General features: G+C 36.2%; 1 protein-coding gene across 3 annotated transcripts in view; it reads right to left on the minus strand.

The window, feature by feature from the left end:
* The window catches only part of CENPC (centromere protein C), a 71,138-nt gene that overhangs the window by 19,149 nt on the left and 28,008 nt on the right, over nt 1–23,981 (minus strand). For 2 of the 3 annotated variants that reach the window (XM_050792503.1, XM_050792505.1), the window contains 8 exons: nt 22,337–22,950; nt 20,413–20,580; nt 15,643–15,934; nt 13,619–13,765; nt 12,032–12,117; nt 2,919–2,972; nt 1,607–1,711; nt 597–725 (listed from right to left, as the gene is read on the minus strand). In XM_050792503.1, coding sequence (XP_050648460.1) covers nt 597–725; nt 1,607–1,711; nt 2,919–2,972; nt 12,032–12,117; nt 13,619–13,765; nt 15,643–15,934; nt 20,413–20,580; nt 22,337–22,950 — 1,595 coding nt within the window. Of the gene's footprint in view, nt 1–596; nt 726–1,606; nt 1,712–2,918; nt 2,973–12,031; nt 12,118–13,618; nt 13,766–15,642; nt 15,935–20,412; nt 20,581–22,332; nt 22,951–23,981 lie in introns of all 3 variants that reach the window. The other variant, XM_050792504.1, reaches the window with a different exon arrangement.

The raw sequence follows: 23,981 nt of genomic DNA on the forward strand, positions 1-23,981 counted from the left end.
GCAAAAGAAATACCATTGAAATATGAACTACTTACTTAAAATTATTCTCAATCCTAAAAAAGTTCAGTACAAAATATAGCTATAGAGAAGTTATAAAAGAAAAATGTTAAAAGCATAAAAGTATCTTCCTATTTATAAATCACTCTGATAAACAAAAATTCAAACTTAAAAACCCATAATGATTTAATATAAAAGCAAATACCCTAAACTTCCTATTTTCTGTAAGCCTTAACATGTAAACTCTTGCATCGTCAATGAATTAAGTGATGTTCTGCATAATCTCTAAGTGAGATAGAGGTATATAATATACTTTAGAAATGTCTTTTTTAACCATAGTTTGGGCATAGGAATGGTAGGTTTCATTTGACTGGGCAATTTACTCATGAAGAAATTTACAATATGCTATTAATAATTTGTAAGAATAAAATTAGCTTACTTTCCATTTGGAAGAAAGTAGACATTAAAAAATGAATTTTACCTATGGTATTATTTCTGAAGTTTTTGGAAGTAAATTTCATATTTTGCAAACAGCTTCTTCTCAAAGTACTCCTATTTAAAATAAAATCTAAAAGTTACTTTCAGAAATAAGTTCATACTTCTTTCATCATTATCAAGACAGATCCTTTTCTTATTAGACTTTTTGTCGACTTTTCCAATATTTTCTTTTGCCTTCCTTTTAGACGACATTGTGTCTGGAGACAGTATCCCACCAATCACGAATCCTCCTAAAATTTAACAAAAAAAGTAAAATGTACATGGGAAAGAGAAAATCTTGCAACAAAACTCCTTAAATTTAATACGGCATATTTCCTTTCAAAGCACCAAAGAATATAGATGTCTGCAGCTAATAGTTAAAATAACACAAATACCAACCAATTTCATTATATCTCTACCACCTTAAATCAGAGGCTGATAAAACAGGATTAGATGATGGAACATGATTAGATGGTCCTATTGCTCGCCTGAAATCAACAGTCATCAGCAGAGGCTTTAAAAAAAAAAAAGCAGGAGGGCTAGCAATGAACTATTTATAGAAATCCACCTGAGTTTAGTCCTTTGACTTAGATATATCCGCCAAAGAAACAAATATGGCCAGGCACAATGGCTCATACCTGCAATCTCAGCACTTTGAGATGCCAAAGCGGGAGGATTGCTTGAGCCCATGAGATTGAGACCAGCCTGGACAACATAGCAAGGCCTCATCTCTACAAAAATAAGAAAGAAAATAACTCTAAGATGAACACTATACTCTCTTGCCCACCCTACACTACTCTGTAGAAAACTATGAGAAAATGGAAAATGGTTAATAGGAAAAATAATGAAAACTACTTTACCTTTACCACTTACAATTTTTTCATGTTCTAATCTAATGTTTTATATTATGCAACTGGAAATCTTGTCAGATAATACAGGAATAACATTCAGCTACCAAAGAGAGAGTATCAGCATCTCTACATTAATCAGACAAAAATGAATTTAAATCCTATTATCAAAATTTGGGGGGTGATGATTAAGTAAGGTAACGTATATAAACATGTAGTGTAGCATTTGGCACATAGTAAACAAATTTCTTATTGACAGACATTATAACATAAATAAGTTTTACCTGATGGCCTTCCTTGATAATCTATTCGCTCTCCTCGCCAGTACTCCAAAGGTTTCAAACGTGTTCTCTTGGTCCTGCGAACATTTGGTGTGTTGGAGGGCAATACTATAAAAAGATGTCAGACAAAAGTGTATACATGTTTTTTAGTTGATGGTACTTAGCAGTGGAAAGACTATCTTTCAGAACATGAATGCTTTATTTTTAAAAATATGAATGTTTTTCTAGACAAAAGACTAGAAAAAACATATATTTATGCTAATAATTAAAGAAATGCCAATGGAAACACAGGCTATCAAATTGGCAAATAGTTAAAAATTTAATAATACTCAGTGCTGACAATGTTAAATGTCCACTCATCTTATCTGAACAATGCAAAGTTCTGTATACTAAATTGAGTTTGTTGGCTATATCTTCAAATTCCCATGTTCTTACCTACTTTTGTTTGCTAAAGCTATCCTGAAGCTAATGAGAAGTTGCCTACTGCTCTTAGGCATAATGCTCAATGTTCCCCTCTGTATATACTGAAGCCCTGCTCAGGAACATTTTTATTTCCCCCCTACTCCTGATTCATCATTTCACTTCAAGACAAGCATTAAGTATTGAGAGGTATAGCAGTCTCTCATCACATAGGCCCACAAAATACTGACAAGATCTAAGTTCTTGAGTAAGGCAATGAGAGAAAGCTTCACTTCTTCTGGTAATCTCTCAGTATGAATGCAAGAGCACTCACAGCCTCAAATAAAGGGAGAAACATGGAAAGCCACTCAACATCACAGAAAGGTGGGATACAAACAAGATATCATGTATCTTGACTGGCAAATATCTCTTTGGGAACCATGGATTGTTAATCTTTACATGGGCCTCTCCATGGGTTCCACAGTTCTCAGCTTTGTCTACTTACTACCTTAGCTACTGCTTTGTTCAGGAGTTAAGTGGATTAAAGTGGAAGGAGATGCTGTCAAGGAAGCCATCTACCTGGTAGTTATAGTTTCTTTTTTTTTTTTGGTAGTTATAGTTTCTTTGATAAAATTATCCACCCTAGCTTCATAGATAAGGGAGGATCATGCCCCCTACTATGGGGCAAAAAGTGAGAGAGCAATAGGATTTATAAATAGACAATAGACTAATTCAGTGGCTTGTGGTGACTTACTACGAAATTCATAAAAACTAAGTGCATAATTTTAATTTATCTGCCAATTAATCCAAGTAATCGTATTTTTCCTGCTTAAGAAAAGTAACTTATATTTAGAAACAGAAACTTAACGAAAGTATTTTTCTCAATGAAAATATTAAAAAAGAAAAATATTCTTACCTAGTTTGTGATGGATTCTGTTCTTTGGTATCACTTTAGATCGTTTTGAGTCATCTACAAAATGCAAGATAGTATCACAAGAAATGACTGCTAATTCTATGTTAAATTAAAATGTGTTTCTGGTCAATTTCAGTATGAGGATTTTAAATAAAGTTTGACCTGATAATATATTTTATTACTCCTTCTGCTCAACTATAAAAACTAAGGAAAAGAACTATTTCTCTAGATTTTGCTAGAATGAATATCATCGCAAGCTTGTCCAATCCGCCTTATTTTGTTGTTGTTGTTCTGTTTTGTTTTGTTTTAGGCCTTTAGCAGCCTGAAACCATGCTTTTTAGTTTCTGTCTCTGGAGACAAGTGGAAAAGAGGGATGAGGAAGGGGTTTTACTGGATCAACCAGAAACAGAAACTTAAAAACTCATGACTATATTCGCTCCCTTGGACAACCTTGGTTTTTATTCTAAAGAGTGTAACAGTTTAAAAAACAAACAAAAAAAACCACACAGATTTTCTATTGCTCATGGAAATAAGCCACTGGTGGATAAAATATAGGGCCTGATAATGCATAATTAATATGTTATTTATGAACTACCTGTAACTTCTCCTTAAAGTTCTAAAATAGTGTAAGTGTACTGAATTTAGCAGTGTGCCAATGAGCTTAGGGGTTCTCAACTTTGGTAACTAGCACCTAAAGATGGTGTCATCCCTTCTTTCCCTTTCTATGCACAAATGTTCTGTATCAAGAAGTAGAATATTGTTCCCTTCTCTTTCAATCTCTGCTGGAGTTAGTGACTTGCTTAACTAATAGTATGCAACAGAAATGATGTTCTGGGGCTTAAAAGGCTAAGTCCTAATACAATCTACAGGTTCCATCTAGAAGTCCACTAGAACAAGCAGAGGTCTCATCTCTGTTGGAAATTCTCCTGTGACACTGGGCCTCGGAGGCAGCGTCAGAGTCATATAAGGAATCACAGAAACAAGTAAATATACTGAGGATAATGGGAGTCAGGTTTGTCACTATTTGAGAAGAGGTTTATAAAAATGGAAAAGGGGAAGTCTATGTTGGACTGGAAGAGCGGGTAGAAATGTGGACTTATAATAAATACAGGCGGCCAGGCGTAGTGGCTCACGCCTGTAATCCCAGCACTTTGGGAGGCCGAGGTGGGTGGATCAGGAGGTCAGTTCGAGACCAGCCTTACCAAAATGGTGAAACCCCATCTCTACTAAAAATACAAAAATTAGCCGGGCGTGGTGGTACACGCCTGTAACCTCAGCTACTCAGGAGGCTGAGGCAGGAGAACAGCTTGAACCCGAGAGGCGGAGGTAGCAGTGAGCCGAGATCGCACCACTGCACTCCAGTCTGGGCGACAGAGGGAGACTCCATCTTAAAATAAATAAATACATACACACATACATACATACATACAAATACAGGCATACCTCAGAGATATTGCCAGTTCAGTTCCAGACTACTGCAATAAAACAGATGCTGCAATAAAGCAAGTCAAACAGCTTTTTAGTTTTTTGAGACAAAGTCAAGTAGCCAGAACCACAAATGCACACCACCATGCTCAGCTAATTTTTGTATTTTTTTAGAAACAGGTTTTTGGCATGTTGGCCAGGCTGGTCGCCAACTCCTGGGCTCAAGTGATCTGCCTGCCTCACCTCTCAAAGTCTTGGGATTACAGGCGTGAGCCACCATGCCCAGCCAAAAGTTATGTCTATACTATACTATAGTCTATTAAATGTGCAAGAGCATTATATCCAAAAAAATCAGTGTACACACACCTTAATTTAAAAATATTTTATTGCTAAAAATGTTAAAGATCAGCAAGGCATAGTAGCTCATGCCTGTAATCCCAAGACTTTGGGAGGCCCAGGAGGGTGGATCACTTGAGGCCAGGAGTTTGAGACAAGCCTGGCCAACATGGCGAAAACCCGTCTCTACTAAAAATAAAAAAAAATTAGCTGGGTGTGGTGGTGCACACCTTGCAATCCCAGCTACTCTTTGTGGCTATGGCACAAGAATCGCTTGAACCCAGGAGGAAAAAGGTTTCAGTGAGTTGAGATCATGCCACTGCACCCCAGCCTGGGAATTAGAGCAAGCCTCTGTCTCATTCTCAAAAAATAAAAATAAAAAATAAAAATAAAAATGCTTATCATCTGAGCTTTCAGTGAGTTTTAATCTTTTTGTTGGTAGGGTATTTTGCCTCATTGCTGATGACTGCTGACTGATCAGGCTGGGATGCTTGTGGCAGTTTCTTAAAATAAGTCAATAATGAAGTTTCTCTGGAGAATATAAAACGCTGTTTTATAGCATTTTACCCACAGCAGAACTTCTTTCAAAACTGCAATCAATCCTCTCAAACTCTGCTGCTGCTTTATCAACTAAGTTCATGGTATATCCTAAATCCTTTTTGTCATTTCAAGGGTTCACAGCATATTCACCAGGAGTAGATTCCACCTCAAGAAATCAGTTTCTTTGTTCTTCCATAAGAAGCAACTCCTCATCTGTTCAAATTTTGTCATGAAATTGCAGCAATTCAGTTTCATCTCCAGACTCCACTTCTAATTCTAGTTCCCTTGCTATTTCTACCACATCTAGTTACTTCCTCCACTGAAGTCTTGAATCCTTCAAATTCACCCATAAGGGTTAGAATCAACTTCTTCCAAGCTCCTGTTAATATTGATATTTTGACCTTCTCCCACGAAACACAAATATTTTTAAGGGCATCTAGAATGGTGAATCCTTACCAGAAGGTTTATTTATTTTGTCCAGATCCAACAGAGGAATCACTACTCATGACGGCTACTGCCTTACAAAATCTATTTCTTAAATAAGACTTAAAAGTCCAAATTATTCCTTGATCCATGCATGGGCTGCAGAACGAATGCTCTCTTAGTAGGCATGAAAGCAACATTAATCTCCTCATCCTAGTCCATTAGAGCTGCTGGGTGGCCTGGTGCATTGCCATGGATGTGCTGTCACTCAGGCTTTGTTGTTCTACTAATAGAGCAAAGTAGATTTAGCATAATTCCTAAGGATTCTAGGATTTCTGAAATGGTAAATGAGCACTAGTTTCAACTTAAAGTCACCAGCTGTATTAGCCCTTACCAAGAGAGTCACAGTCTGACCTTGGAAGCTCTGAAGTCATGCACTGACTTCTCATTAGCTATGAACATCCTAGATGACATCTTCTTTCAATAGAAGGCTGTTTTGTCTACAGGGAAAATCTGTTGTTTAGTAAAGACACCTTCAATTATCTCAGCTACATTTTCTAGATAACTTGCTACAACTTCTACATCAGACCTTGTTGCTTCACCTTGCTCTTTTATGTTATGGAAACAGCTTCTTTCCTTAAACCTCATGAACCAGCCTCTGCTAGCTTCAAACTTTTCTTCTGCTGCTTCCTTAACTCTCTCAGCCTCCACAGAATTAAAGAGAGTTAGAGCCTTGCTCTGGATTAGGCTTTGGCTTAAAGGAATGCTGTGGCTTGTTTAATTCTCTGTCCCGACCACTGAAACTTTCTCTGTATCAGCAGTAAGGCAGTTTCTCTTTCTTATCATTCATGTGTTCATTGTAGTAGCACTTTTCTTTTCCTTCAAGAACTTTTCCTTTGCATTCACAAATTGGCTGTTTGGTGCCAGAGGCCTAGCTTCTGGACTAGCTCGGTTTCTGACATGCCTTCCTCACTAAGCTTAATCATTTCTAGCTTTTGATTTAAAGTGAAAAACGTGTGACTCTTTCTTTTACTTGAACACTTAGAAGCCATTGTAGGGTTATTAATGGCCTAATTTCAATATTGTGTCTCAGGAAATAGGGAAGCCTGAAGACAGGGAGAAAGATAGGGAACTGGCCAGTCAGCAGAGCAGTAAGAACACATGAATTTTCACTTTCTTATGTAGGTGTGGTTTGCAGTGCCCCAAAACAATTACAATAGTAATGTCAAAGATCACCTGTTCACAAATCACCATAAAAGACATAGTAATGAAAAAGTTTGATATACTGTGAAAATTACCAAAATGTGACACACAGACACAAGGTGAGCAGACGCTATTGAAAAAAAAAAAAAAATGGTGCCAATAAGGCTTACTCAACAAAGGGTTGCCACAACTTTCAATTTGTGAAAAATGTAGTATCTCCAAAATGCAATGACACAAAACACAATAAAACAAGGTATGCCTGTATAAATATAAATATAGAAATAGATACAGATGCCTGTATTATATATGGTATGTACCTATGTGTACGTGTGTATGTATATTTCCTATCTCTGTACACTGAGAAAGACCAGAAGCAATGGTATCCCAAACAAGGATCACATCGAGTGTCCAAATCTTGGTTTCTAAATGCCATCCTCCACTAAAAAGAACTAAGTTTCCTGGAGCAGTAACTGATCCCTGAGCTGGGGCAGGAAAAAGACTGGAACATCTTATGCCAAAAAACAAAAACAGTATTCAGAGAATTATGACAAAAGCACACAGAGACCAGCTGAAAGAAAATCCAATGACCAAATCTATCACAATTTGAGTACCATAATAAATGATCAAGATTTTACAACCCCATGGGATAAAATATAAACCCAGTAGTCCATACTGATACAAATAAAATGAATCATGAATAAAATAATTGGCATGGGGGAGAAAAACTGGCAACTAATTAATGGGAAAGGAATTAAAGAAACAGAAAATAGAAAATAATGTGGTACCACCATTAATGGCTGATAATTCAAGTGGGAGTCTTGAATGTATGTTAAGGTTGGTGAATGGAGGTTCAACAAAAAACAGGCTATTAAAATAGTACTGGAATATCACTCCACAATAATATTTATCAATTGTAAGAGAAAAGCAGTGTCTTTACAGTAGAGAAACCTGGCAGACAATAACATGAACAGGTGATCAGGATTAACATCATGTCGGCAGGGCATGGTGGCTCACACCTGTAAACCCAGCACTTTGGGAGACTGAGTTGGGCAGATCACCTGAGGTCCGGAGTTCGAGACCAGCCTGGCCAACAAGGTGAAAGCCTGTCTCTACTAAAAATACAAACACTAGCCAGGCATGGTGGCATGTGGCTGTAATCCCAGCTACTCAGGAGGCTGAGGCATGAGAATTGCTTGAACCTGGGAGGTGGAGGTTACAGTGAACTGAAATCACACAACTTCACTCCAGCCTGGGTGACAGAGCAAGACTCCGTCTCAAACAAACAAACAAAAAACAAAAGCATAATGCAGTTAGATGGGTGAACGTTGTGTGCCTCCTGTGTGATGCACAAATTACAACCCCTAACTCCTAACCCTATAGCATCATTTCTGTAGTATTACTGTCAATACAAATGGCACACATTTGATCATGAGTTAAGTTAGGAAAAAAAACTAAGAAACTGTTCCATGTTGAAGGAAACTAAGGGACATGACAGCTAAATGCAGTCGATGATCCAGGACTGGATCTTGAACCAGGAGGAAGAAGAAACACTGAGATCCAGGACTGGATCCGGAGCTGCAAGGGAAAAGGAACTGCTAGTGAAATCTGAATGGAGTCTGTGAATGAATCTGTGTTGTATTAATGCTGATTTCCTTATTTGGATGGTTCGAGGGTAGTTATATCCTTCTCTTGCTGAAATACATTATGGGGTATTTAAGGGAAATAATATATCATGTCTACAATTCCCTCTCAAATAGTTCAGAAAAAAAGATGAATGATAATAAACATGTGTATTTATTAGAGGAGGCAGGGAGACAGATGGAAAAATGTTGTAAAATGAGGACAATTGTGAAATCTCGATGAAGGGGATATGGGATTTCTGTATAAGACTGAAATCATTTCAAATAAATTATTTTTTAAGTGACTAACGCAAGGGACAACTCCTAAATTTCAAAGATTAAAGGATCCTAGTAAGTATGGAGATGGAAGAAAACAGATTATCTACAAAGGAAAGAAGAAATAAGGCTGCCTTCAAATTTCTATTCATAAGCATTAACTCTCATGAAGCAAATAGCAATAGTTTAAAGAAAAAAAGATCATGACTCAAGATTATGTTCTCTATTTAGCTGGTGGTTCATCATGTTTAAAAAGAAAAAAAATCCTGAGTCCTTGCTAGAATATGTGAGAATGTCTACCAACTTTACAAAGAAGTATAAATATATCTGTTGACAATAAGTGTATACATATTAAATATTTTATTAAAGGAAAAAGTATTGACACAGCAAGTCAAAAACAACAATTCAATCATGTGTTGTTTCTTAGCCACTTTTTAAATTCTCTAATAAGTTAAATAAAAAGATAAGAAACAAAGAAATAACAACCAACCAAAAGAAAGCGGAAGTCACAATAGTAATATTAGACAAAACAAACTACAAAGTAAAAAGCATTTAACACAACGAAGCAGATAAATTTGACCAAAGCAGGTACACTCCATATGAAGGCTTATGTGATCAGCAACAGCACTGAAATGTACATAACAAAGACTACAGAAAATACAAGGAGAAAGTCAGTTGTAGTGGGAACACTTTACTTCAATTCTAGTAGTCCTTAATAGATCTCAAATCAAAAGAATACAAAGGTTCAGAATAATATCAAGCTTAGTATGTCCAAATCTAACACATGTTCTTTTCCCCCAAATCTGCTTCTTCCCCAATAGTCCCCAGATCAGGTAGTAGTATTGCCATTCTTCCAGGTGCTCAGGCCAAAAACCTTCAAGTTCTCTCTAACACCTCTCTTTCTCTTATACACCACATCTCGTCCATCAGAAAATCCTGTTGACTTTACCTTCAAAAATACCTAAAAATCCTCTTCCACCTTCTACTGCTACCACACTGGTCTAAGCCAACATCTCTCACTAAGATTATTTCAACATCTCTCTAGCTAGTCTCCTTGCTTCAAACCTTCCTGTCCCTTCAACTCCAATGGTCAACTCCTAACACAGTACCTGCAGTGATTCTGTTAATACAGGTCAAGTCATGTCTCTCTTCTGCTCAAAACCCTCTAATGGCTTCCCATCTCTCTTAGTAAAATTTTGCGTTTAACATCCTATGTGATCTTTCACTCTGTTGCCTCTGTGACATCATTTTTCCTACTATTCGTTCGCACTCTTCCTCTGCTCTAACCCCCTGGCCTTCTTGGTGTTCCTCAATCAAGATGGACTCTTTACCACATTGGAACCTTTGCCTTTCATCTTTCCCCTACCTGGTACACTATTTACCCAGACAGCTGCATGGTTTGCTGTCTCATCTCTTTACATCTTTGCTCAAATGATCACTTCCTTAGTGAAGACTTTTCTGCCCACCTACCTAAAAATGTAAACTTAATTTCCCACCCTAAAAACCCTGCTCTATTTCTCTACTCTCAACACCCAACAAATCATAAACTTTATCTTTTTATATTGTCTGCCACCCTGCTCTTCCAGAAATTAAGCTGCAGGAGGGCAGAAAATTTTGTCAGTTTTGTTCACTGACATATCCCTACCCTTAAAATAATATATAGTAAATATTCCATAATTTTTCATATTTAAGAATTCCATAAATATTTAAAGTATATTCAAAAAAATATATCCACTTACGCTACCAATGAAATAACTGGACATATATCTTTGAATCTCCATCTGTATACAAATTATTCTTTTTTCAAGCACCAATGGAAAAATTATAAAAACTAAGCATCCACTAGAACACACAGAAAAACACTTAATGAATTCAAACAATAAATAATATGGGCCAAGTTTTCCAGAACAATAAAATGAAACTAGAAAATAATAAAAGAACAAAATAAAACACAACTTCTTAGAATAACAGCAAAAATTGGCTATTTAACATACACCTGATATTAAACTAAGCAAAGAACACGTATTCATCTTTGTATCAGCTTATGGTATTGGAGCTGATATCATTTTACAGATAAGGAAACTGAAGTTTAAGAACACTGAAATTTCTTACTCAAGATAATATAGTGATGCTTCCTGATCAGTGGTGAATGGGGAAAAAAAAAGAAAAAGATAACGTAGCAATTAAGTAGTAGAGCTACAACCAATCCCAGATCCATGACCTTGGAGACCAAGCTCTTAACTAACATATTCTTAAATAATTCCTGGGTCAAAGAAAAATCGCTACAATTCAGAGTACACTACAATAACATTACACAGAAAAACCTATAAAATTAAGCCAAAACTATACTGAGGGAAATTCAATGCTGCTTCTTTATCAAAGAAAAAGCAGAAAAACACAGAAAGCATTCAAGTTAAAAGAGAAAATACGATAAATCTAATGATGGGAGAAAAATTAAAAAGTTAAAAGAATAGTGATTATTAGAAAAAAAGTATAACAGATTACAATCAAGCATGCATTTTTAGGAGCATGAAAAAATTATAAAATTCTCTATCAAGAGGCATTTTTAAACTTCAGCATGAAATTTTTCAAGTACTGAAGGCTGGGCATGGTGGCTCATGCCTGTAATCCCAGAACTTTGGGAGGCTGAGGCAGGTAAATCACAAGGTCAGGAGTTCAAGACTAGCCTGGCCAAGATGGTGAAACCCCATCTCTACCAAAAATACAAAAAAATTAGCCAGGCACGGTGGCATGTGCCTGTAATCCCAGCTACTCGGGAGGCTAAGGCAGGAGAATTGCTTGAACCCAGGAGGTAGAGGATGTAGTGAGCTGAGATTGCACCACTGCACTCCAGCCTGGGCGACAGAGCAATACTCTCTCTCAAACAAAACAAAACAAAAACAAAAACAAAAACAAAGAAAACTTTCAAGCATTAAAAATAGAGAAAATAGTATAATGGACCCAATATATCCATCACCCAGCTTCAGTAATCATCAACAGATGACTAATCTGCTTCATGTATACGCTTATCAGTTTAACAATTTTAAATACTGGAGTAGACACCTTAAGTGCCAATATTTCATTATGTTCTACTTAAAAAACTGTCACTCATTTTCTTTGTCTCTCACTTAGGTACAGCGTCTTATTAATCTCTAACTAAGGGTCTTAAAAGGTAGGTACTCAATATACATTCGCCAACAGTGACAATGGAAACAAAACATAGCACTCCTTATTCCATATTCATAATGCCATAAAAATCAAGACAGAAAAAAAACCCAAAAAACAATAGTTTACCTGAACTTCCATGAACTTCCTCCTCATCCACATCGTTATTATTCTTTCCAGACGTTAAATAATTATTATTGAGCCTGGAAGGTCCACTTAAGAAAAAAAGTAAACCACAAAATTAATGCTTTTATAATGCATATATCTAATGTATTTGCCTTAACGATCATTTTTCTCCTAAAACTGCCATAAGTCTTTCTTATAAAACCAATAGTGATGTTATAAGTCACCAAGAATATATAGTCATCCCTCAGTATTTGTGGGGGACTGGTTCCAGCGTCCACCGTGGAAACCAAAATCTAAGGATGCTCAAGTCCCTTATATACAATGGTGCAGTATTTGCATATTACTTTCACATATCCTACTGTATATTTCAAATCATATCTAGGTTACTTATAATACCTAATACAATGTAAATGCTATGTAAATAGTTGTTATACTGTATTTTTATTTGCATTATTTTTAATGTCATATTGTCACTTTTTATTGTTTTATATTTTATTTTCTGAATATTTTCAATCCATGAGGGTTGAATCAGTGGATGCAGAACCCATAGTTATGGAAGGCTGACTGTACTTGCAGCATTAAACAAAGACTACAATTTCATCCCATAACTGATGGCTGAGCATCATAAGTACTAAATTTATGACTTATAGATCAGAGTTATGGACTTAGTAAATTCAAATGATAACATACTGTGGTGAAAATCAAATTATTAAAAAAAATCATATCTTAATTAAACAAAAAAACAAACAAAAAATAACTACAGCCAAAAACCAATGGAATTTAAAATATGGTCCAGAAATTGTCACAGACGATTCAGCCTCTCCCAGTCCTAGGTCTCTTTCTACCTATTATGAACCCAGGATAAGCCTAGTCATAACCTCACAAATAGTAAAGAAATCTTAGCCATCCCTTAAAAGTCTGAGAATTTGCTAAAATTTACCTTTTATTAATTTTTTAAAAGGTTATATGACATCAGATATAATTAAGAGTAGGTAATTCAATTTGATCACTAAATGTGTCATTTTAGCATTGTATGTCCAAATTCTTTAATACACCACCTTTCAAGAGGTGGAGCCTAATTCCACCTCTCCCTGAATGTAGTGTGGCCTTAATCAGTTGTTTCTAATGAACAGAATAAAGTAGAAGTGACAGTGTACAAGTCATTAAAAGACACTGTGATATCCATCATAGTCACATCTTCTCTTGGAGCATGTGCTTTGTGGGAAGCCAGTTGCCATACTCAGGAGCTGAGAGGGCCACACGGTAAGAAACTAAGATCTACTGAAAACAGCCAGAACAGAACTGGGGCCTCCAGCCAACAGCGATGTGAGACATTTTATAGGTGGATTCTCCAGTTCCAGACAAGACTTTAAAGCGCTAAAACCAGAAAGATATCTTGACTGCTACCTCCTGAGAACATCCGAGCCAGAACTAGCTAGTTAAGCCTCCCAGATAGCTGACCCATAGAAACTATGAAACAGTAAGTGTTTTTAAGCCTTTAACAAAATTAAAATAAAGTTTTTGGGTAATCTGTTATACAGCAATGGGTAACTAATATATGTAACTATTATCCTTACAATACATGCATACCTTTCCTCTAAAACTAAAGTCTTACGCTCTCCAGAATCCAAGCTTGATTCTGTTGGTGTGTTATATGTATATCCACTGGTCTGAGGCTTTAGGGGAACACGCTGTGCAGTCATAACATTATCTTCCTTTTTTGAGCTTCTTGTAGATCTATAAAAACGATAAATGTATGAGTGTTTATAGTTCTTCAAAATAAAATTTTCTTCCAGAAACAATATACGGGTGGGTACAAAGACAATACAATATTGGCTATAATGAATATCAGATCACCCTGTTCAGGCTCTGACATCTGCAACTAGCTAAGGAAGGAAATTGGTTTCTAGGACCTACCAAGAGTCCTAATTTGAAAAATTCTGATGAGAGGAATGGAGAAGACACCTGCCCAGGAAGGTGGTGAAAGGCACATGAGGAGATCCTATGTATAAGTGGCTTATGATATATATTACAGTTAATCTATGATGTTTTACTGGAGAATCCATAAACAACTAAAACTGTCTTCTTTGATATCCCTAGTCAGCCTACTGAGGGGCAATAGGGTCCTCACAGGGACTCAGCTCATCTCTTTGGTAGTTAGTTTATTCCAAATATATGCAAACAAGATACACTATTCCTAGTGACTGTATATTTCTTCAGGTTCTAGTATCCTCCTGGGTCCTACCATTCGAGTCAAAAGAAATAAAAGTGATTACAAGAGAATACTATGAACAACTGTATGCCAACAAATTAGATAACCTAGATGAAATGGACAAACTCCTAGAAACACACAAATTATCAAAATTGATTCAAGAGGAAATAATCTCAAAATACCATGAATCAGTAATCAAAAACAAACTACCCATATAGAAAAGCTCAGGCACAGGTGGCTTCACTGCTGAATTTTACCAAACATCCAAAGAAGAATTAAGACAAATTATTTACAAACTGTTTCAAAAAATAGAGAGATAATACTTCCCAATTCATTGTATAAAGCCAGTATTACCATGATACTAAAACTAAACAAAGACAACAGAAGGAAAGCAAGCTACAGATTGGAATCACTCAACAAAATACTAGCAAATTCCAGCAACATAATAAAAAAAAGAGAGACAAAAGCAGAGAATGGCCCGAAAAAGTGAAACAGAAGGTGTATGGGATTTCTGTATGCACTATAATGACATACACTAATATATTTTAGGACACACTGCCATTTATTTCAGTATATCCTCAGCGCCTTACTGCTTCTAACACAAAGTATGTATTACCTCAGTAGGTTTTTGGAACTAATAAGAATTCATTAAAAGCATCTAGCAAATATTTGGCACATAGTATGAACTCAAAAAAATGTTAACTATTATCATCCTAAGAAGAAAAGTATTAAGCTATATTCCTAACTATTGAAATCACATTAATCTCACTTAAAAGGAAACAATTTGAACTATACACTTAAAAAAGATAAAGATAGTAAATTTTATGTTATGTGTTTTTTGTTTGTTTGTTTTGTGAATCTCTACTTTGGGAGCCCAAGGCAGGAGATTCACTTCACACCAGGAGTTCGAGACAAACCTAGGCAACAAAGCAAGACCTCATTTCTATAACAAATTAAAAAATTAGCCAGGTGTGGTGGTCTACACCTGTAGTCCTAGCTACAAAGGAAGCTAAGGCTAGAGGATTACCTGACCCAGGAGTTTGAGATTACAGTGGGCTGTGATCATGCCACTGTACTCCAGCCTAGGCAACAGAGGAAGACTCTGTCTCTTTAAAAAAAAAAAAAAAAGTTTAACTCTTCGACGACAATATCTTATTAAATTTAACAGTCATAATCCCAGGTGCTATGTACTACTCCCTATTTTAATATCAGGAAACAAGTGCAGAGTACTACTTTGCCTGTGTGTCACCCAGCTAATGGTAGAGACTGGATTTAATACTGGGTATGTCAGAGTGTAGAGCTCTTCATGCTAATTACTGCCTGTCTATAAATGATTAAATAGCACAAATTATTAAATGCTGAACAACAAAAGTAACTATATTATACACATAACAGATATTACCTAGAACAATCAAGATTTTTCTTCTTAGCCAAGTCTTCCTCATCACTTTCCAATGGCTCACTCAGCAAACAACTGGAAATTTCATCATGACCAACGGTACCTCCAGAACCTTTAGCATTTAAAAACTTCTGTACTCTTTGGTTGCCTTTAGTTGCTATCTTCTGCCTTTTAAGTGGAATCGTTTTTTCTCCAATATTCTTAGATGACTGATTTGTTTTCTTAGCAGATTTTTGTCTACTGTTGCGATGCACTGGTAATTCATTTCTTATTGAAGAATTGCTATAAACAGGACCTGAAGGATTCAATGATAACCTAAAGTTAGTATGTTTGTCCAGATGATTTGTCTCACTGAAATACCAACAGTATTTATATTTGCATATAAACATATACACATACACACACACACACATCTCACAGGCTAATTTCCAAATTAAATTCTTTAAACAATGTAGCTCTTCAGTTTACAGATACATGAAACAGGTCCTTCAAATCTGTCACAGGCTTCAAGAAACACTCTCTGGCTCTGCCCACCGCCCTTTTGGCCATCCTTAATATTGGATATTCCCCAAGGTGACAGCTTCAGCTTTTCACTCCATATACCTTCTTCATTACCCAAGTGGGAACAGAGGTAGTAGGCTTGACATTGACATGTTTTTTCTATTAATAATTTTAATTGGCTGAGGTCAATTCTATCATTATAAGCATTTTATATTTAATTATGTTTATTTAAGCTTCCTAGTTACTCCTACCTTCAGTCTTCCTTGCAAGAAAAAAAAAAAAAAAGTTGTCTAGTCTAGTATTAAATAAGTTGGCCTAAAAAAACTGTTGAAAATTTCCGTAATTAGCATAGGGAAAATACTAAGTAAACAGAAAACTCTGCTACTGAGCAGAGTGGCAGAGGTGTTTTCAAATTCATGCTGGATAATTTGAAAGGCCCAGTCCAATGTTAAACTATGTCACTCACAATCCTTGAAATTCTTGTATAAGGCCTGTCCTGAGAAAAACCTTAAGGGAGACGTAATTTCCCTATTCATTAGATGGTATGCTCTCACTAAGCTTTTTATGAACCATAAGAATAGCTCTATACCATACTCAAATGTGTTCAAATTGGTCAACACCTGTTACAGGAGTTATGTAACCAGGCATAGTCATTAGTGGCAGACAAAAGAAAGGAACCACAGCAAGAAACTTTTAGAAGGGTCAAGACTAGGAGAGTAGAACAAGAGGGTCAAAAACTGATTCCATCTGGGAATAATATTTAGTTGGATCAAGAAAAACAACATAGAAACCATTAAGAAACTGTTGAGACTAAACCCCCAAACATATGAGAATCATCAACTTGTAGCCCTCCAAGTTACCAGATTTGTGCTGAAAACATTTAAAAATTAATAATGAAGAATAAATTTGGTTTACTTGTTGTAATATTTCTATAAGTGTGGTCAAAAGGGATGTGAGAATGTGGACATAAGTTAGAGCTGACAGTAATAAATAGCTGTGGTATTAGTTGGTTTTCTAGGAGAAAAGCCATGAGAAGAATTAACAAATTTAAACCAAAGGGTTTCAGGACATTGAATCAGATGAAAGATGAACATTAGCTTATTTTTGAGACTCACCTATTTAGGCTGTATGATGACTGGAAGGACTTGAAGGACTTATCTACCCAGAGCTTTAATTACTATCTATATGCTGATACCTATAATATCCACCTACCGCTCTCCTCTAAAACTGCCTCTCTTGCTTTATTTCCTATCTTAATGAAAAATACAACTACCTATTCTATCCAGATATCTAAATCAGAAACTTGAATTATGCAAGACTACTACTCCTATCCACAATCATGCCCTAAATCCTATCAATTCTACTTTATTAATGCCTTTCAAATCTTTCAAGCTCTCCCTCCTGTCATCAGCAGAAGCCCTCATCATTTCATATCTGGATTATATCAGTCTCTTTACTAATCTCCCCCATTCTAGTCTTGTTATTTTTCAATCCATTCTTTACACTGCTGCAAGAATCACCTTTGGAAAACAAAAACTGGATCATTACAACCCTGCTTAATTATTTTAGTTATTATGTATAGCTTCAGGATAAAGTCCAAATACTTTCAACATCAATTCATATCTACATCTAGATTTGCTTATTTCATAAACTGCATCTCCCAAAACCCCCCTCCAAACAAACAAACCAAAAAAAGCCATCAGTACTGAACTACCTATAGTTTCTCTAAAGCACTGGTTGTCAAAAGGCAGTCTCTAGACCAGCAAGATCAGCATTATCTGGGAATTTGAAATGCAAATTATCATGACTCACCTCAGACCCAGGGAATCAAAGATTTTTCAGAGCAGGGCCCAGTAACCCGTATCTTAATAAGCCCCCAGACAATTCTAAAGCACGCTAAATTTAAAAAAGAAAAGATCAAGCTCTCTGCTCCAGATCTCTGCACAAGCTACTTCTACTTAAAATATTCCATAACTTCCTCCTTACTCCACTCAATCACTTAGCTAACTCCTAATTCATCCTTCAGGAAGCTTTCCCTAATTTCCAAGTCTTAGGTAGCTTGCTATCAACATACGACTGTTTACTTACCTCTACCCCGCTCCTCCAGCAGACTAATTCCTTGACCCCAAGTAATTGACTGGTATTTTATCTATGTATATTCCCAATGCCTAATGACAGAGGCAGGACTATGGTGAAACAAGAGTAGCCTCAGCTGGAAAATTCAAGAAGGTGCTCATTTTTAGGTCTGTGCAAGTACAGAACCCGAACTAATACAATCCTGTGACTGAGTGCCTTAAATTTTTCACCCTAGTGTCTCACTGTCTTACCCTAGTCCTGGTCCTACTTTACCTCATTCCTGTCCCATGGCAAGTACTCCATATACATACATTTCTTCGTATATATGAAAGGGCAACAGTGTCACATGTACTACACGCAGGCTGGGGGCAAGTCAAGTTGTTCTTCTTAACTTCAGACTTCAATTTCTTCTCCCATCAGATGACAGTTTAGACTATATGATATATAAGGATTCCTCCACTTTTTCAACTCCCAGTTTGATCAAAAATCCAACATCTATTTCAGGACTGTTAAATAAGTGTTTTTTGATAGTTTCAGAGATCTAGCACATTTATCCAAGTTCTGTAAGAACTTATTTACCCATCTATTTATGTGCTCATCTGACACAGTTGTGATGCACTGGTAATTTCTTTAGCATTTCAGGCATCCTGGGGCAGAAAAGTGAGCTCCTCAAAGCAGTAACAGTATTATTTAACACTTCAGTACTAACATATGCCAAACCTACTATGCTAATAGCATTTAAACCTTATAAAAACTCAATGAGGTAATCATGTTACAGAATGAGAAACTAAACAAAGTAATCTACTCAAAGTGGAAGAGTGATACTTTGAACTCAGATCTGACTCCAAAATCCAAAGGCTGTAACAAAATAAATACTTGCTGCTATCAATCAAGAAACTCAATGATTTAATAATTCATAGCAGGGAGTGGATGGATAGCATTAGGAGATATACCTAATGTAAATGACGAGTTAATGGGTGCAGCGCACCAACATGGCACATGTATACATATGTAACAAACCTGCACATTATGCACATGTACCCTAGAACTTAAAGTATAATAAAAAAAATTAAAAAATAATAATTCATAGCAATAAGGCCTCACAGATACAATGCCATAGTTGTACTAATCTTTCACTTATTAATCTAAATGCCCAACAGTCAATAGTATTTGTGTATGAGAATGCCACCTTATGATCCACCAATCTTTTCAGGATCATTTCCTTTAAAAAAGTGACAATTCTTCCAAAACAATAAATGTTTCATATTGTAAAGAAAAAAGTTAGCAAAGCAGCTCTGAGTATACTACCTTTAAAAGGGCCTGCTTTCAAAGTGAGCCCTGTAAACTTAAATTTCAGGAGTGTTCCTGTCATTTCCTATTTGGCAAATGTGGTGTTGTGGGCTTAAACCGCTTATACAAAAAATATGGTTTAGGCAAATACTGCCTTCCTTCAGGGAGTCTGGAATTGTAGTACTTGCTAGGTAGAGAGTACCTATATGACCACCCCCCATAAAGATCTTGGGCACTAAGTCTCTAGTGAGCTTCCCTGATAGACATTTTGCCTATTTGTCACAACTCATTGCTAGAGGAATTAAGCAACTCCTGTGGGAATCCACTGGGAAAGGACTCTTCAAGCTTCTGCTGATTTCCTCCAGACTTGGCCCATGTACTTTTTTTCCACTGAATTTGCACGGTATCCTTTCACTGTAATGAATCACAGCCACGAATACAAATATATGCCCAATTATCCTAGCAAATTACCAAATCTGAGGGTTGTCTTGGGAACCACCAACACAAGTAATTTACTTTTTTATGTGTAATGAACTATAATCTTGTAGATTATAAACTCCTTGGTGGCAGAACCTCATATGATCAATCTTTGTATCCCTCACAGCCAAGACATTAAAATAGCTGGATTATTTATATTGCCTTTCCCAACTAGAACATAAGCTCCATGAGAGCAGGGATTTTTGGTTTGGGGTTTTGTTTTCCCATAGCTATTATCCCTCTACCTAAAATACTGTATGTATTAAAGCTTTAAGGAATATCTTTACAACGGATTTAATATTCCTTTTGATGACCCAATTTAACTTGGTCCTCATGATATTCTCTCTATAGAAATATAAAATCAAACATAATGTCCCTTACAGAATGATTTTATCTATGAACAAACATAATTTAAATAAAAATACTTACTCTCCTCTGATTTTACCACCCACCAATCAGATGGACGTCTGGAAATTCTTCGACTTCTCGTGACAGCTGAAATCACTTCTTCAGGCACAAGTTTGTTCTTGGACTCATTGGAAAAGTGCTTCTTTTTAGCTTCTCCCTTATCTTTTCTAGCGCTACTTTTCTTGCTTCCTAAAATAAAGAAAACCATAAAACCAATTCACAATCTACTAAAAAAGTTTTCAGAAAACCACAAGATTATTTAAAAAAAAAAAAAACCCTCAATTATAGGAACTTCTTAAATTTATCCTGTGGCCTTCTTTTCATGTCTATTTTTTAAAGTCACGTGTTCTCTTTCTGTCAATTATACGTGCTGCTGAAGTAAGCACTAACTTCCTATTAAAAACTGAAAAAAACATACAGTTCCTTCCTACAACTTCCCAAGTAAAATTAGGCAATTACTGCTTTCCTGTTTAGAAATGACTTTTTTCAACCTAAGAAGAGGAGATTTAAAGTGTGATTAAATTATAAACTCTGAAATAGAGGCATTATTTTGCATCATCCAGGCTGACACAATCTAAGTATGTGTCCTTTAAAAGCTGTGGTCAGAGAGATGAAATGATGGAAGAAGAGGCAAGATAAATTCAAAACATGAGAAGGCTGGTATTGCTAGTTTTGTAGATGGTGGAGGAGGACCATGAGTCAAGGAATATAGGTAGTTTCCAGAGGCTAGAAAAGGCAAAGAAACAGATTTTCTCCCAAAATCACTAGAAAGAAAGAAAACCCCACCAATACCTTGATTTTATCCCAGTGGGACATCTGACCCACAGAACTGTAAGATAATCAATGTTTGTTGTTTTAAGCCAATAAGTGTATAGTAACTTGTCATATGACAGCAATAGAAAATTAATACAACTGGCATGGTAATTTTTTTTTTTTTGAGACGGAGTCTCGCTCTGTCGCCCAGGCTGAAATGCAGTGGCCGGATCTCAGCTTACTGCAAGCTCCGCCTCCCGGGTTCATGCCATTCTCCTGCCTCAGCCTCCCGAGTAGCTGGGACTACAGGCATCCGCTACCTCGCCCGGCTAGTTTTTTGTTTTTTTTTAGTAGAGACGGGGTTTCACCGGGTTAGCCAGGATGGTCTCGATCTCCTGACCTCGTGGATCCACCCGTCTCGGCCTCCCAAAGTGCTGGGATTACAAGCTTGAGCCACCGCGCCCGGCCTGGCATGGTAATTAATGACAGCATTATATTCACTAACCAATCTAGATACAGAATATATGTAAAAATTAGTGTGTAGAATATAGCAGATACTCAGTAAATATTTAATATTGACAATTATAGAGAGCATCCTTCAAGTGTACTTCCTTCATATGTCTTTTCCTAAGAAATTATGGATAAATCAAAATTTTGTACCCTCCCTTTTAATCCTATGCATGTATGTATATTATCTATTGTTCTACGGAACCCACCAGAATGATCTTGTTAACAGTAGAAATAATGGGTTAGTAATTTTTGTGATTACAGTGCCTAATGCAGTGTATGGCATTCAACAACTGTTAGATAAATGAGTGAATGATGGAAGAGAATGGATTTTTATCTCTATAAAAAACAGTCCCACGGTACCCTAGGATTTTTTTTAACATTTTTATTTTCTAAAGAATTTATCATTTGTCTTATTCATGTTCTGATACTAACTTGTTTACTAGCCTTTCCTTTTCATTTTGCCCTCTATGTATACTGCCATCTCACAAGGTAAACAAAAACTATGTAAGTTAGAATTAAATTATATATAAAATAAAAAGATTCTAGAAAAAAACTTATAGGCTTTTCGGGCTCTTTGTTCATTTAGGTTTACTTTGCCTACTTGCCAAAGTTAAGTTGGGATATTAAAAAACATAAAATGCGTAGAATAATGATCACAGTTATATTTAATATAAACACTTACCCACAGGTGACATCTGTTTTTTGGAAACACAATCATTTCCTATCTCTTCACGCTCTTCTATATTTCTGTCTGAATTTCTTTGAAATTTGTCTTGGGTAGTATGTGACATACGTATGTTTTCATCTTTAGACTGTCCCACATCAAGCTGTTCTTCAGCTGGTTTAGCCTTAAATTTTCTTCTCTGTTTTTGTTTTATAGTCCTTTTGCTTCCAGATGATTTTTCTGCATCCTTGGAACACATTTCATATTTTGCAGATTTACAATCATTTTCCGTTTCACCTGTCAAAGCATAACTTGTATCCAGTACTGTTTTATCAGAGGACTGAGATGGTTCTACTGGGTGAGGTTCATGAGAATGTTTGCCATTTGCCAAAGTCTTAGGTAATATATTATGATGCTTTTCTCTTGACTTTCTATTTTGAAGCAGTGCAGTGCTCTCAGCCGGAGATATTGGGCGTTGTTTCAGAGGCCCTGCCTTTCTTGGTATTGTAATCCAAGATCTACTGGCAAAACTTTGATCTGACTCATCAATTATAAATTCATCCTCTATCACCTTCTTATCATCGGGAGGACACGAATGAGGTGGAGCAGTTGCTGCATGCCTAACAACGGGACTGAAACAGGGTGATACTTTTAACAGTTCAAAAAAATAAAGCTTTTAGATTTGTTTAGTAAAGAAAATCATCTAAGAAATAAAATCTAAATATCTTTTAAACAGTTTATGCATCTCCTCAATTTACACTTAATCGTACAAATATTTCCCTCCTTTTACATTTCTATGCCTGTTCACCCTTATTTATAATAGTAATGACATCATAAAAATTTAGAACTAGAAATCTAGACATCAACTAATTTGATCCCACCCACCCACCCATTATATATACTAAAACTGAAGCCCAAAGAGATATAATTATAACCCAGATACATTGACTCACAGTCCAAAATGAATGCCACTATTATATATAATCTTATATTAAATTACATATTTGTATATATATCTTTTGGGGTCTGAATTTCTTCACATTCAAATGAGCCAACAAGATTATTTCTGACAACACTCCAAGTCTAATATTTGACTTGGACTACTACTAAATTATAAGAGATTGGGGAGGCCAGGTATGGTGGCTCACGTCTGTAATACCAGCACTTTGGGAGGCCAAGGCGGGTGGATCACCTGAGGTCAGGAGTTCAACACCAGCGTGGCCAACATGGTGAAACCCCATCTCTACTAAAAACACAAAAATTAGCCAGGCATGATGGCGGGTCCCTGTAATCCCAGCTACTTGGGAGGCTGAGGCGGAAGAATCGCTTGAACCCAGGAGGCAGATGTTGCAGTGAGCCGAGATCGTGCCACTGCACTCCAGCCTGGGTGACTGAGCAAAACTCCATCTCAGACAAAAAAAAAGGGAGAGAGATTGGGGAAAATTTCTTCCTATCTTTTTTTACATTCCACAGTTCTTCACATATGGCAACACCAAATACACAGATGGTTGAATGAATGTAAAAATTACTAATATTACTATAGGACTATAAATTGTAGACCCACAGAACTATAAAATAATAAATGTTGTTTTAAGCCGCTAAGTGTGTAGTGACTTGTTATATGACAGCATATGTGTAAAAATGCATTTCGTTTGGATATTTC

Source organism: Macaca thibetana, chromosome 5, assembly GCF_024542745.1.
Source record: "Macaca thibetana thibetana isolate TM-01 chromosome 5, ASM2454274v1, whole genome shotgun sequence".
NCBI classification, from domain to species: Eukaryota; Metazoa; Chordata; class Mammalia; order Primates; family Cercopithecidae; genus Macaca; species Macaca thibetana.